The sequence below is a fragment of the Sander lucioperca genome, chromosome 19 (assembly GCF_008315115.2).
Source record: "Sander lucioperca isolate FBNREF2018 chromosome 19, SLUC_FBN_1.2, whole genome shotgun sequence".
Taxonomy (NCBI): domain Eukaryota; kingdom Metazoa; phylum Chordata; class Actinopteri; order Perciformes; family Percidae; genus Sander; species Sander lucioperca.
The window spans coordinates 2,572,893-2,589,278 of NC_050191.1; the positions used below are offsets into that span (position 1 = coordinate 2,572,893).

The 16,386-nt window shown below is 39.4% G+C and overlaps 1 protein-coding gene across 1 annotated transcript; it reads left to right on the forward strand.

The window, feature by feature from the left end:
- The first annotated feature begins 2,847 nt into the window (after positions 1 to 2,847).
- On the forward strand, positions 2,848 to 9,975 carry LOC116061753 (interferon-induced protein 44-like). Its single transcript, XM_035995739.1, has 6 exons — positions 2,848 to 2,888; positions 3,084 to 3,279; positions 7,093 to 7,239; positions 7,366 to 7,537; positions 8,060 to 8,160; positions 9,632 to 9,975. The coding sequence occupies exons 1-6, from the start codon at positions 2,848 to 2,850 to the stop codon at positions 9,809 to 9,811; spliced, it is 837 nt and encodes a 278-aa protein (XP_035851632.1). The 3' UTR covers positions 9,812 to 9,975.
- Positions 9,976 to 16,386: the final 6,411 nt, after the last annotated feature.

Below are 16,386 nucleotides of genomic sequence, written 5' to 3' on the forward strand. Positions count from 1 at the left end.
TTCATTCATAAAATAGAGATGCTGTGGCGGCAGGAAAAACTAGGATGATAGCAGCTAGCAGCTAGCAGCTAGCAGCTGACCTGATGACAGCAGGGTCCCAGGTTAAGAGATCCCGGAGGTTTGGCCTACTAAGTAGCCTGCCTACAAGTTTAATGCAAGAACAAAAATATATAGTTTTTATACAGACTTTTGTATACATTATATATTCTAGTGTATTATCATAATTTGTTTAACATGTGCAAATATTTCTTTTTTTTACCTCAACCTCAAACCAGATAAAGACTTGCGCCCCCCCTGTGATCTCTGCCGCCCCCCTTAGGGGTCCCCGGACCCCAGGTTGGGAACCACTGCTTTACGGTGCTGTATTACCCACTGTAGATTACTGAGTTAGTGTTACTGGGAGGTCATATAGTTGCGATGAATTTTTTGCTCAACCAAAAAAATCATGCAATTACATTAAGAGATTAAGTTACAGATGCATCGTTGCATTTCAGGTGTTGCATACGGTAACTTAGTCTGCTCTGGATGTATTGTGAGCTAAATCTGGTATCACTGTCACTGTGTCACCAGCCAAAGCATTAACCCTCCTGTTGTCCTCGGGACAAATTTGACCCATTTTAAAAAATTTGACTTTGTATAATTTGACTTTGTAGAATAGTGTGTTCATGTAAGAATTCATCACTTATAATTTGAGAAAATAAGTTTTCAGGACCTTTCATTTGTTGTATTTTCAATAATCTAACAGACCGATTAGTGTCTCCATCTTAATAACTCGTATTTATTATCGCATTAACAATTAACATTTTGAAACCCACATAACTTTATATTAATTTATAATACAGATCCAAAAGATACTAAATATTTCAGGCTGCATTTATACAACCAAGTCTTATTGCATAGTATATATATGTGTTATAATATTTGACCCAATGTAACCACCATGTAGCTTCAATGAACAGCTAAAATGCAATAAATCTGCTCTTCCAACCTTCAACACAATGTGATTATTACCATTACAATTTATTTATCATTTTTAAGTCATATTTACACATGTGAAAATGTTAAATTACACATGAAAGTCATACTGTTGTTGTCATTTTCCAGCAGTTTTTTTTTTTAACACAATCTTGTACATGATTTCATAGCATGATATTCTTTAACCACACTGTAAAAAAGTACAGACCCATTTAGTTATGTCCACTTATTTCTTATTTTTAACTGAACAAACTTATACAAGTTGTGGATTTTGAACTCAACTTTATGAGTTTTTGAAAATTAAACTTGCATTTATTCATTGGGTCGACTATTTTAATTTTTTGTCAGATATGTATGTGTTGATTGAACTTGTAAGTTAAGTTATCAGTTGAAAAAAAAGCGTGTGTGTGTGTTGCAACAAAAAAAGAGTTGCCTTTCGAGTTTAACGTCTTCTTTAACGGCAAAGTTAAAGCATGGACACAATAAATGAATTATACACCGCAGATAAGTGATGTATTCAAATTTCTACTAAAATATAACACGTGTTGTGGCAAACAAGAAAGCACTAGTGCCCCCGGCGGAGGGAGTACCTGTCAACGACTTGTGAACTGTGAATTTGGCATTTCACTCTTCTCAAATATAAATGGAAAGTACTTTTCAAAAGTCAAACGTTTAGCTCCGCCCACATTTAGCCCAACCCCGATCTACGTACTGCAGTCAGGTGCAATTGGTTCATTGGCTGGTCAATTCCCATGATGCAAGGCGGTAAATAGAGTTGTGTTAAAATTTGCTGAAAAGTTTGCAGTTTGTTCGAAATACAAATGTAACTTTATGAATTCCGTTTATTAAACGTGTCTGCTTAGACTGTAGTGTTTTGTTGCCTGGTAATTGTCATTGTTGTGCTGGTTTACATTTGTAACCATGAGTTAAGTGACTGTTAGTTTGATAAGAGCTGGAGTATTGCAGTGTTGGACTTTGAGCAGTAATAGGCTTCTTTCAGCCATTAAGCTGCAGCATACCACTTCACTAGTGGCCCTTTTGTGTCAAGTGATGTAAGATCAGCGGCTTTAGAGGGGCCCCTATTTCACACGGGGCCCTGGGGTGGCTGCACCCAAACACCCACGCTATCTCCGCTATAAATGTGGTTATGTTGTTTTAACTTGAAACTGTGAGTTGTAATAAAGCAGGAAAGTATGTCTGTTATACTAGGCAAGGAAGGTTTCTTGCATTATTAAAGAAAATAAATGTTTTAACTTAAAGTATGAAGTTAAACCAAGTAATAAAAAGTTAAATCAACTAAAAGAACAACTTTAACAAAACTAGAACACTGTAGTTACATCAACCTCATTAACTTTAATTTCTAAGTTGAAACAAAGGCAGTCTTCAAGTTGAGTGAACTTCGATTTTCAAGGCAGCAGGTGAACTTGCATTTCCAAGTTAAACTACCTTGAATTTTCTTACAGTGCAGGGTTTCCGTTGGGTCTTAAAAAGTCTAAAATATCAAAATCAAAATCTTAAAATCTCAAAAGTATTGTGTCCTAGGTCCTAAATAATTTTAACCAGGTCTTAAATTTCACTACGTCTAATGCTCATTGAAAGTTTTTTTTTAAATTCCGTGGTTCGTCAACTTTCGTTCGTCCAAATATAATTTGCTGTATATGTACAGATCATTATCACTCCGTGCTGCTTTTATTCAATTTTAATAATTTTATTTATTTTGCAGGTATTTTGTGACTATGTATTTCGTTGTACTTTTATGTCGTGATATACAGTAGGTACTACTTTAACTACATTTTCCTGATGATACTTACATACTTTTACTGAAGTAACATTTTCAATGCAGGACTTTGACTTGTAACAGAGTATTTATACATGTCAGTTCGCAACAAACCATGGAGGGACATAAACTGGGGGTGAGTGTGTCTTCACTTTAAATGTGACATTTTTCAACAAAATCTTTCACTACAAACATTTACTTACTGTAATGGACTTGTTTTTTTGTTTCCTTGTTTGATGACATCCTTCCCAGAATGACACCTGGGCATAAAAATGGTCTCTATAAAATTATAGTATAGACTGTGTAATGTAACGTTTCTTTCTCTGAGTAGAGACAAACAGAGTGCCCTGCAGTATGTGGAGGACTACAGACCTCAGACTGACGGCCAGCTGCTCAGGATTCTCCTTTATGGTCCGGTTGGAGCTGGAAAGTCCAGTTTCATCAACTCTGTCCAAAGTGTCTTACGCGGCCGTATGTACGCACATGCTTTGGTGGACAACACCTCTCACGACTGTTTCACAAAAAGAGTATGAAGAATTTTTTATTGTATTGATAAAGAAAACATCCCAAATTCATTGTCGTATAAAAACGTTGCAAATCTTTATGAAACATAGTCCCTTTTAGAGGTTTCTGTCTTGGCAGTGGATGGGAAAAAGTGATAAAACAAAACTCATGGTTCCATGAGAACAGCAGAATAAAGTCACTGTAAAGTAAACTATGTTTAGGTAAAGAGAAATAAAACTATGAATAAGAAATCCTAATCCTCCCCAACAGCAGAACAATCCCCCAAAACAACTATTATTCAGGTAGACAGGTTTCTAATCTTTGTGTAGCAGTGACACAAATACTGCAAATAAACTGTGAAGGCCCACAGTCGCTTTGCAGTTTGACTAACTTCTTCTTTGGTAAATTTAGCTACAACAGGAAATTGTTAATAAGCAGCTAGAGTATTCTGCTGTTGTGGTTAAGGTGTGGTTAAGTTTAGTGAACTAAGAATTAATAGTCATTTTTCAGTAACAACTAAATTCTTTTAACCCACAGCCTAACTGCACCTACTGCAATCATGTTAAATTAGGCTTCATAATTATGCACATAGGCATATAATCTATTTTAGCAAACTACACTGAACAAAATTATAAACGCAACACTTTTTTTTTAACCCCATTTTTCATGAGCTGAACTCAAAGATCTAAGACTTTTTCTATGTACACAACAGGCTTCTTTCTCTTAAATATTGTTCACAAATCTGTCTAAATCTGTGTTAGTGCCGAGAAAATCCATCTACCTCACAGGTGTGTCATATCAAGATGCTGATTAGACAGCATGATTATTGCACTGGGCATGCTGGTCTTACAGGGAGGTGTGTTCAGGTGCATTCTGGGCATGCTGGTCTTACAGGGAGGTGTGTTCAGGTGCATTCTGGGCATGCTGGTCTTACAGGGAGGTGTGTTCAGGTGCATTCTGGGCATGCTGGTCTTACAGGGAGGTGTGTTCAGGTGCATTCTGGGCGTATTGCTATCTTGAGGCAGCGGGAAGTGATTGCCATTGACCAACAAAAACCTGGTCTAAAGTCAATAACGCAGCATTTCATTGTTATTTTAACAGAGCATTAGTAAAATGCTCCTAGGCTCGTACACAGCGCGCGCACACTATGCTTGTTACACACACAGGGACGCACAGCAGCACACACACATGCAGAAGATTACAAATAAAAATATTACGGTGTAAATCCTCCATCATAATAGCAATGCTCCAAGGTCCAAACGCGCCTGGCTTTTAAAGGGAATGGGAGATGATCTCTGATTGGTTGATTGCATGTTACGCCCAAAACACACCTCTGATTAATGAAGACACTAAGTCCAACCCTTTAGAACCATGCACCCGGCGCACGGAGCCTTTTTTCTGCCGTTAAACTAGCAAAAGTGGATTTGGACACGCCCTAAACACACCTGCACCAGGCGCTTCACGCCGTGCGATTAGATCGTTAAAATAGGGCCCTCTATCTTATTTATGGAACATCACTCATTGTTGCATGATGACTGTATTTTTTAATAATCTTTTATTTCATCTGAACATGTGTCGTGCATTTGTCAGTTCTCAGCAAACCATGGAGAGAAATAAACTGGAGGTGAGTGTCTGCACCTTCAATGTGACTTTTTTCAACTAAATCTTTCACTGCACACATTTACTTATTGTAATTAACTTGTTATGTCTGTTTCCTTGTTTCATGACATCCTGGTTAACTTCCTAGTTGTTACACATTGGCATAGAAAATCTCTATAAAATTATTGTTTAGACTGTTTCTTTCTCTGAGCAGAAACAATGAGAATTCCCTGCAGTCTGTGAAGGACTACAGACCTCAGACTGACGGCCAGCTGCTCAGGATTCTCCTTCATGGTCCGGTTGGAGCTGGAAAGTCCAGTTTTATCAACTCTGTCCAAAGTATCTTACATGGCCGTATGTACACACACGCTTTGGTGGACAACACCTCTCACGACTGTTTCACGAAAAGGGTATGGCGAATTTTTGATTGCATTGATAAAGAAAACATTAAATATAATATCACATCCACAATATTTTCAAACCCTAATTAAACTTATATTTGTGTTACTTTGACTATTATATACACACGAGCTGCAGAGGTTTCCCCCCGCTCTATCGTGCACAGCTCTCCCTTGTGGGGGAGGGGCTTAGGAGACCGTTTTGGGCTGTAGTCAGTCCTGGATCTTCACAATCATACCTACGGCATCTTTAAACTTACATGCAGATTTAGGTGGCGTCACTGCTGATCTGCGCATAAATATAGGCTATTAAGGTTTTGGTTATTCGATTCAACTTTATTGTCATTGCACATGTCACAAGTACAGGTCAACGAAATGTAGTTGGTGTCTAACCAGAAGTGCTTAAAGCTCCATTGTGTAATGTTTTGAGTTGATTCTTAGCAAAAACCCCTTTGTTCACAAATATGTGCTCATTCATGTGTAATTACTTCCACCAACTAATCAAAGTATTCTGGCAAGAGCAGAATCTGCCATTCAGAATCATTCAGAATACATACGAGTTACTTGCTCGTATGTATTCTGCCATGTTGCGCCTCCATCTTTAAAATACATTAGCCAAAGAGGGACATACCTCCGCCTTTCGCGCTTTTACACTCAGTGGCACCGTGACGAATGCCAGGGGGAGATTACTCAATCTTCCAGCAGATTTGAAAGCCTGTTGAAGATGGAGGATCACGCTGATACTTTACTAACACTAGTTTGCATTTGTTTGGGAACCTGATAGCTGATGTTAGCAATGAAATGGTACCAAAATAATGAAAACGTAAAACTATTATTACACTGGGAAGGAACACTCACGGACAAAGTGGTACTTCTTGGAATAATACGGCAACCGTAGGAGTTCAAACGTGATCTCAATGGGAAGGGCTAGAAAGTAATATTCAGTTGGTTGTCATATACAATTTCACCGCTAGATGGGAGAAATTCTTACACAATGTAGCTTTAAGCAGTGATTAAATAACATATTAAATAACATATGCTACAGTATATACATAGTGGAAGGTATGAATGATATAAGTATATAGATATGTGTCTGTATGTGTGTCTATTATTACAGGTATGTACAGGCTATGAACAGGCTATGACTATGGTAATACAGAATAATACAGTTTTTTAATCATATTCAAGGTTAGATGTTTAAACAGCACACAGATAAATCAGGTTATTCATATCCCTACACAGGCTTTGTGTAAATCACCCTTCTGGATCGAGGTTTTGCACCAGCCGCATGATAGATATGTTATTAAAGGTGCTCTAAGCGATGTTGGGTGACGTTACTTCTTGTTCACGTTCAAAGTTTTGTTAAACAAGCTCGCCCCTTCCCCCTCCCTTCCGCGCACTAATACATCCATGGCACTTACCCTCCAACCCCCAAATCCTTCTTGTGGTTATTGGCTGGAACGCTCTTTGTTATGTTTCATTGTGCAGGTTGGCCAGTTAGTTTTTGTTGCCTTTTTTGGAGCCTGGGCTGTCTACAGAGACCACATTTTTTTTACAGTGTGTTCAGGGGACATGCAGCTAGTGGATAGTGAGGAGATGTTTGCTGTATATGACAAAAAATGTTGTAGCCTAAAAAACGCATCACATCGCTTACAGCACCTTTAAACTGGCCACTAAGTTGACCGTCTGGGCTCAATTGGACACTGAATTTGTAGGGAACTGGTTCCAAAAATGCAAAAAAAAAAGAACTAGTATAATATGGTTTACTATATGCTAGCTGTGTAATAATGTGTCTGTTTTTGCTTATAATGCTAACTGCACTTTTTTATATCTTTATAGTACACAACCTACAAGATCAGAAAAGGAAGAGCAGATACCTTTTACCCTTTTGTCTTCAATGACATCATGGGTCTGGATCCAATCAAAGGTGTCCCTGTGAATGATGTCAAACTGGCTCTGATGGGACACGTGAAGGAAGATTACAGGGTACAGTTGATGCAAACTTTGCAGATTCTTTTCCCCACACAATTAGTTAATGTTATTATTTTGAATTACATATTTCTTTATACATATTGCAAATTTCATTTAACTGAATTTAAATTTGTTTTCCAGTTCAATCCTGATTCAACGTTGTCAGACGATGATCAATTCTACAACGAACAGCCAACTAACAACGATAAAGTGCACGTTCTGGTTTGTGTCATTGATGCCAACACAGTACCTCAAATGAGTGAAAAAACTGTGGAGAAGATTCGTGACATCAGGATTGAAGCCAGAAAACTGAGTGAGAGCAGAAATCTGTTTATTCTTCTCTACAAATGTGTAATAGATCCCACTGCTTGAAAAAAAAACATCCTAATGCAGTAATCCTCGCAAAATCTTCTGAGCTGACAACGCCAGTATCTTCTTATTACTAGCCAACGTATTTTCTTCCGTTCAGCGAGTAATGACAATAACGACCGTTCTTGACTACTATCAACACTCTCTGATGAAAACAATGACTGACGACAGCGTGCTCTGTGTTTACGAGGTCTAGAGAGATGTTCTTCATTTCCGGTTTTCATTTTTTGGGCGACAATACAGATTAGCACCGCCTTCTGTTATGGAGACAAATTACGTCTCGCACACGCGTAGAATGTACGCTCAAGTCGGCGTTGCTTCGGTGTGTTCCGAGGCACTTTTTGGACAGACTCCGGGAGACGGGCGCCGAATGATCAGTCCGACTGCCTTTTCTGCCGACAGTCGGCCGTCGGGTTGCTGTGTCAGAGCCTTTACAGGACTCAGTAGTTTTGTGTTCTCCTTGCAGGGATTCCTCAAGTGGCCATTCTCACCAAGATTGATATGGTCTGTCCTGAAATCAAAGAAGATTTACAGAATGTCTACAAGATGAAGTACGTGAAGGAAAAGGTACGTTTAATTAGTAATATTATGAATTTGCAAAGAGGTGGAGTCACAGTTAAAATGCATTGAGTTATACGGTCAAAACTTTGACAAAACCGAGGGGATCCTCTCAGACCGAGCCACTGTCCCAGACCCGCAGAGTTGAATCCCCAGGGAAGACTGCGTGGACTGCCATCCGTTGAGATTTGTACAAATGTCAGTTCATTATGAAACTGTGGCGGGCCGTATTTGAGTATGTTAATTTGGTCAAAGTCATCACTGAAACTCATGCCAATGGAAAGGTACGAATAGTCCAAGCTTCCTATTGATCAGCTAAATCTGATTTGAATCGGAATAAAATCTGATTTGGGTCTAGTCCTTATACAGTATGAGCACTATCTGACATTTTCTCTAACTAAACCGATTCTGATACCCAAACATGGAACACTGACCAATTCCTCATCAGATACCAGAGATATGTACTCACAAAATATAGAGAATTTAAAATCCTGCCTATTTTCCCCTCTGCACACTCCTGACCAATCGCTGCACAACGTGGCCATGATATTGGATTGTCATTACTATGGTTACAAAAACTGTTGGACATTTCTGACAAGATGCAGCCGAGCCCGGCCCGGCCCGACACTGTAATTATGAGCCCGAGCCCGATTTAAACCGGACACTTTAATACATGGGCTGTTATAACTGACGTTCTCAACTACAATTCCGAGTTGTTTGAACTGCAGAAATCTGTTTAGAATGATCTTAATAAATAATGCAACAAGGACAAAGCATGTAAACTGCCTTGTTTGTTTATTAAGAATGGAATGGATCGCAAATGGGTCAGAATGAAGAAACGTAAAAAAAAACTCAACACATTGCTCTGTGAGGGCTTGCCTCGCCCTCAGGGGTATGCTTGGAGAAGTACCAAAAGAGGACGTTGAAGGATGGCTATCATCTTTTCTGCCAAGGCAAACCTGCTTCATGTGTCTGTTCATCATCCAAGTCCCCGTTTTTTTGCTGTCATAGGAGAGCAGGGTGCCGCACATAATGCACTCGACAAAGCCAACACATAAGTTGTCACTGCTCACGACTTGTTTAAAATGGTTCCATATCTCCGACTTTCCTCCAAACTTGCTCAAAGTTAATTCTCCTGTTTTTCTTTTTTTCTTTACATCTTCAAGCTCCATGTTGCACTGAAGCTACACCATATAGTTGCAGCCCTTATTTTAGAAGCAAAATTTAAGCAAGTCACTGCAAATGGCATTGTCAACACTTACAGTTTCACTGTTAAGGCCTACCACTGCCTTCATGGCCAATACCTGATCAGCCTAAAGGACAATTCGATTAGCATGAAAACATACCCCAGAGAACGGTCGAGTCGGTACATATGTTATTAAACCCTAGGTTCATTTTCCGCTGGAATTGTCCTTTAATAAAATCAATATTCAAGCCTTGATTGTTCTGTTCTGAGCTGTAATTTTTTTTGTTAATGTAGATGGAGGAGTTCAGTGCCAAAGTGGGAATTCCCATGAACTGCATCTTCCCTGTGAAGAACTACGATGAAGAAATCGACCTCAACAGTGACGTTGACTCACTGATCCTGAGCTCAATGAATCACATCATCAACTTCGGAGACGACTGCATCAACTTCAACAAGGATCAGTCTGAAGGATGAGACTGACTAGGTTTGATCAGAGCATAAAAAGGCTGTATTCCATGATGTCAAAAAAACTACCTGAGACACTTTCCAGCAGGATTTCCAACAATCTTTTTGCTTACTGCACCATTTGTGTTTTACTTTAAAGCACATGTGTCAAACTCAACTTCTCTGAAAACCACAATGGAAAATGAGAATCACATCCAGTTGGACACGTTGAGTTTATTAACATGCTCTTATTCCAAAAAAGTCAAATATCTTTGCCTGTATTATTGCATGTCTCATATAGTCTTCTCACGTACAGTTTGGTCTACAATGCTCTAAAAAAGTCGGCAAAAGAAGTTCCTTAGCCATCATACATTTAAGCAAATCAAGCAAATTACATTTTTAATAGCAGCGACCACACAGCTGACTCCCAACTTGTTTAACAGCCTGAATATGAAAACAATTTCTGGGGGAATTTCTGCAGTCTGAAAAACTAGTTTCCTGTCTTTTAGGTTTGGCAAACATTAAGGCGGGCCAAAATGTATTCTGAAACTAAATTAATATGCGGGCTGAAACAAAATCTGCGAGGGGCTGAGTTCGGCCCGCAGGCCTTGAGTTTGACACATATGCTTTAAAGCACCTGAAAACATGGCTACAAATCTCAGTAACATGAAATATTCATGACTAAATAAGCAGCCATAAAGTAAAAAACAACATATTTGGGTAATATAGGAGTTCAACACTCACTGCTCAGTTAATCTGCTTCTTTAGGAATGTGTAGGTTTGGTTTTATTAGATTTAAATTACCTATGACATGAAATATGTAACATTTTTTTTAAATCAGTGAGGAGAGCACAGACAAAAAGTTTCTCACGTAAATTGACTGAAATTGTTCTAACTGTATATATTGTGTTAATGTAAGAATTCATCACTTATAATTTGAAAGAACTTTTCAGGATTTTTCATTTGTTGTATCTTCAATAATCTAACATACTCCATCTTTATAACTAGTTTTGTTTATCACATTAACAATTAACTTAATTTTGAATCCCACATAACTTTATATTATTTATACAGATCCAAAACATACCAAATAGTTCAGGCTGCATCTATAAAACCAAGTCTTGTGTTATAATATTTCACTCAATGTAACCAACATGTAGCTTCAATAACCAGCTAACATACAATAAATCTGCTTTTTCAACCTTCAACACAATGCAATTCGTTTTTAAGAGTCATGTCCTTCCAGAAAAATGCAGAGTTTTTTTGTGATTATTACAGGCAAAAAGCCTTGATTATGCGGCACGTTTTCTTAAATGCGATGGAATATGCGGGATATTTATGCAATTTTATGCAATGAAAATTGCGGGAACTTGCAAAAATTGCGGTTTCATTATGGGTTCATCGCGGCGTTTGCAGCTTTCTGATTATGTCCACGTTATTTTTGGCAATTGGGACCTCAGAGAAATATTTTCTGATGATGTGAATGAATTAAGCTTTGTGTTCTTCCCGTCGACCATGAACTTGTTGTCTTTCTGGGTCAAAATTGAAAATGTCGTCCCGGCGTTTTTGTCACTTTGTTTTTTTTGTTTTGTCCGATGCTTTAAAAAAAGAAAAAAAGAATGGTCAATAAACCTAAGTTATAGGACATACTGTACCTAATTTTTTAGTTAAAATAAATTCTGATTTATTTTGACTACTAGTTAAGATCAGAGAATCAAACTTTAGTCTTGACACTGTTTTGAAACCATTTACAAAATGTTTTTCAAATGCTATGAAATTCCATAAAACACCCCAAATTCAATGAAAGTAATCATTTATTTAGCCTGCGAAGAATATTTTCTGGGTTCCATACAACTTACATGCATGCATTGAAGTTATTTTGGTGCAATTTGGTTGAAAGAAACCCAAAATTTCTGAGATTATATTAGACCCGAGGACAACACAAGGGTTCAATCTATAAAGATGGAACCTCATCCTCTATTTTGATGTAACAGCGCCTCCCACAGACGAGAATACATCATTACAGTTTTTTTTTCAAACATTTTGATAAATTACATCATTAATCATTCAGCTTTCAGGGACTGAAATGATGTAGGCCTATACAGCATTTAGTTATTTAGACTTTCAATAATTTTACTTCTAAAACTCATAATCACAAGTTAACGGAGCAAGATTAACTTCCATGAAACAGCATTAACTTCTTCAACATAAAGCTGTTGTTGTAAAGCAACGTATAGATCAAGGGTCTCCAACCTTTCTTCATCTGAGGGCTACTTAAAAAAACCTGAAGTGGCCAAGAGCTACTTTGCTTCACATCGCTTACATTTATTTACAGAACACACATAAGTTGAATGAAGCTGTTTGTACACGGATGAAATTGCAAAACCCAAAGCTGATGAAAAATCTTCACTTCATGTAAAGGTTCATGACTGTTTTACAATTCTTTTAGCCCACATAGTTATAGCTACATCACTGAAAATATATCCAAACAAGCCTTAGTGATAAAGTATTATATTTATATAAAAAACTTAGCTGTCTGCCATTTCCCTCAGGGAGACAACTGGTTGACCCCAGAGTGGCGAGGACCGGGATGGCATGTTCCGGCGCATTGCCCTCTCTACTGGACCCAATTCAGTACAGAGATCCAAGAGCAGTCATCGTCATGGTCCCTGAAGTCTTTTTCTCTCCTGATTCTTCCATTGGCGTAGTCCTCCTGCAGGGCCAGCAGTGCCATCATGCTCCTCTCTCCTACCAACCTACTTTGTCAACTACTTTGTAAAAAAGATAGATGACATACACTCTTCATTCTCCACCACACTTCCTGAAATCATCTTACCATCCATCACATCCAGTACTCTTTCCTCTTTCACCCCTCTATCTCCAAATCAAATTCTTACTTTGATTACCTCCGCCCGCCCAACCACCTGCCTCCTTGATCCTATCCCTTCTCACCTTCTCCAGTCTATTGATGCTGACCTCCTTCCTTTCCTCACCCATCTCAACAACATCTCCTTGTCAATTGGCTGTTTCCCCGACACCCTCAAAGAGGCAAGAGTGACCCCACTTCTCAAAAAACCAACACTTGACTCGTCTCAAGTAAATAACTACAGACCCGTCTCCCTTCTTCCATTTCTATCCAAAACTCTTGAACGTGCCATTTATCAACTCTCTACCTATCTCCACCTGAACAACCTTCTTGATCCCCACCAGTCTGGCTTCAAGGCTGGCCACTCAACAGAAACTGCCCTCCTTGCTGTCACTGAGCCGCTTCACATCGCTAGAGCAACCTCTCTCTCCTCCGTCGTCTCCCACTCGACCTTTCTGCTGCCTTTGACACAGTGAACCACTAGATCCACATTTCGACACTCCAGGATCTGGGTGTCTCAGGCTCTGCGCTCAGGCTCTGCGCTCTCTTCGCTCACATCTTACCTGGCCCACCAATCCTACCAGGTAACTTGGAGAGGATCTAACTCAGAACCTTGCCCACTCAAACTGGGGTTCCTCAAGGATCAGTCCTGGGTCCCCTCCTCTTCTCTCTGTACACCAACTCTCTCAGCTCTGTCATTCAGTCGCACGGCTTTTCTTATCACAGCTACGCAGATGACACCCGACTAATTCTCTCCTTTCCGGAGTCTGAAACTCAAGTAGCAGCACGTATCTCGGCCTGTCTGACTGACATCTCTTCTTGGATGTCCAAACACCATTTGAAACTCAACCTTGACAAGACTGAGCTCCTTTTCCTTCCTGCGAAAGGCTCTCCTACCCAGGACCTGACTATAACAACTGACAACTCTGTGGTAGTCCCCACCCAGATCACGTATCATGTAAATGTCTCAGTAGGGCGAAAATGTCAAGATCTATAAACGATCTGACGGAAAGCTGTAACTGTGAAATATAAAGTCTACTTGTGCTACATTAAAGGGTTAAAGAACACAATAGGACGTTGCACAAACGGGCTGTTTCAGAGACACTGGCCCAATCCCAAAGTCCGGACTCACAGACTCACGGACTTTGGTGCGTATTCTCGCGAAATTCGTAAGGGCTTAGGGTTGTCTCAATGTCGAATTTCAAAGGGCGTGAGGGTCTGATTACACACTTACCAAGCCCTTTCCGTGAGTCTGCATCAATGCAGACTTCACCAAAGGGAATTACCCACAGTTCAAAGCGTACCGGGGAGACCATAGGGAAATCTGGAAATTACAAAGGTAAACAACGGCACGACACACGAGCATGGAGAACTGACCAGCCTGTTGTCCAGCTAGTAAAACAAGAGTTTGAAAAAATTTGGAATCAGGCAGCCGTCTCCTGTGCGTTGGCCGTGTGGAAAGCAACAAACTTAAAATGAAAATTCCCAAACCGGCAAGTGTCGGCCACATCTTTGTTATTAAACGTCGCCAAGGTAACACGTGATCTCGTGAAGTGCTGTCCCAATCCCATTAATACCTATCTGAGCCCATGTGGCCTCACATACTCACAAACTTAGCACCTGAGAGCAATTAACTCTGTGAGTCCTTAGTCTTCAGGGCTCACTTTGGGATTGGGCCATTCCCACCGCCACACCACCATGTGGTGAATCACCGGAAACCCCTTTTGCTGGTGTGAACATTCCCAAACAATGTCAGGTGTTTTAATTCCATCGCCAAAAGTAAATATTTTTCATGTAAATGTCTCATTAGAGCTAAATGTTTAGCAAATTGTTGAACAGATCTTCCCTTTGAGTGCAGTGATGATCTGATGGATCGAAAATATTCTTGTTTACTTCTTAAATGTGATTGATGGGCCACAAATCAGACTGTAGCAAGAAGTTTTAGAAATTTAAGTAAAGTAAGTAACATGATTGTGGCTGCCTCTTTACATAAAATAAAACAGACAGAGAAAAAGAACTGTGCTTTGAAAAGAGAAAATAAACATCCTGATGAAAATGAAAGTAAATGTGTGCTGTGTGCCTACAGTAAGCCAGTATGTGCTCCTACATCCCTTCAATTTAAGCCCTATCCTCCCACAACATTTTGTAAGGGTTAGGGTTAGGGGTTAGGGGTTAGGGTTGGGGTTAGGAGGATAACATATGATACAAATTTATGAAAAAGGAAATGTGGGAACATAGGGCCTAATTTTGAAAAGAATCTTAGAAATGTGGGAACATAGGCACGCTCCTAACTGTGCGGGAGTTTGTGAAACAGCTGACTGTTTCCTCAGTCCCTTCGTCTCTTCTCTTTCTCTCTTTCTCCGGGAAATGAAGCTGCCTTCAAGTGCAAAAAAACAGGACGTCACACAAATGGGCTGTTTCAATGACACTCCCCCTGGCTGCACAATCCTGCAGGAAATCACCAGATCCTCTTTTGCTGGTGTGAACATGCCCAAACAATGTCAGGTGTTTTAACTCCCTCGCCAAAAGTAAACATTCATCATGCAAATGTCTCATTAGAGCTACATGTGTAGTCATGGAAACAGGTACGTGTCCAAATCAAACCAGGACAAGTTAGCCAGTTACAAAATATAAATTGAGTTTATTCACCAAGTCTGCATAGATTAAAAACATTAATAAGAGAAGGCCAACAGCGCCAGCATGGAACTACACAGTAGCAACTTCAGAGGGGAAAGTGCAATGGCATCAACACAATCACTTGATATAAATAGCAAAAATGCACAGGAATAATTTAGAGGCTGTTAATATGCTTTAGGACCCAATACACACAATAAAAGAGCAATCAATAGAATGAAGAGCTCCAATACAACAACATACCACTGCACACTTTAAAACCCACACGTTCATTGTTCACTAAATGCAGGCGATAATAACAGACTTAACACCTCAATCCACCCTAGCAGGCAATAAGGGGTCTCTAAAGCTATATCTGAGCCTATCACCAGCCTTAGAATTCCACAGCGCCCGTCAGCGATATTGATCCTTTAATAATAATATTTAAAATGAAAGACGACGAACCAACCCAACTAAGAAAGAAAACAAATTTTACAAATAAATGCCCTTTACTCTAAATGAACGTGGGAAAAAAACAATGACAGGCAATATTGCACTTGAAGATGGTCCTTTCAGTCATTTAGGTTTCATTCAGACAGCAGCATGTTTTCATGTTGTGATGATTGATTTGCAAGGCAAAATGTTTGGCCTACAAACACGTACACCCCGCTGCACTTCCTGATTCTGCAGAGAGAGAGAGAGAGAGAGAGAGAGAGAGAGAGAGAGAGAGAGAGAGAGAGAGAGAATTACCAGTGTCCCCAAATAACCAACGCCCTTCACAGAGCCATGACGTTACACCCATTACACATGTTAATTAAGCAAACAGTAACCTGTTGAACAGATCTTCCCTTTGAGTGCAGTGATGATCTGATGGATTGAAAAGATTCTCGTTTACGTCTTAAATGTGATTAATGGGCCTCAAATTAAACTGTAGCAAGAAGTTAGTTGTTAGTTGTTCTAAAATGAATGATACTGCCTCTCTACATAAAATAAAACTGCTTTGAAAAGAGAAAACAAACATCCTGATGAAAATGAAAGTAAATATATGTGGTTTCTGGTCTGGCGTGACGGACCATGCGATCACTTATTGACATTACAAACAGCCACATAAAGGCTTGGTTCAAGT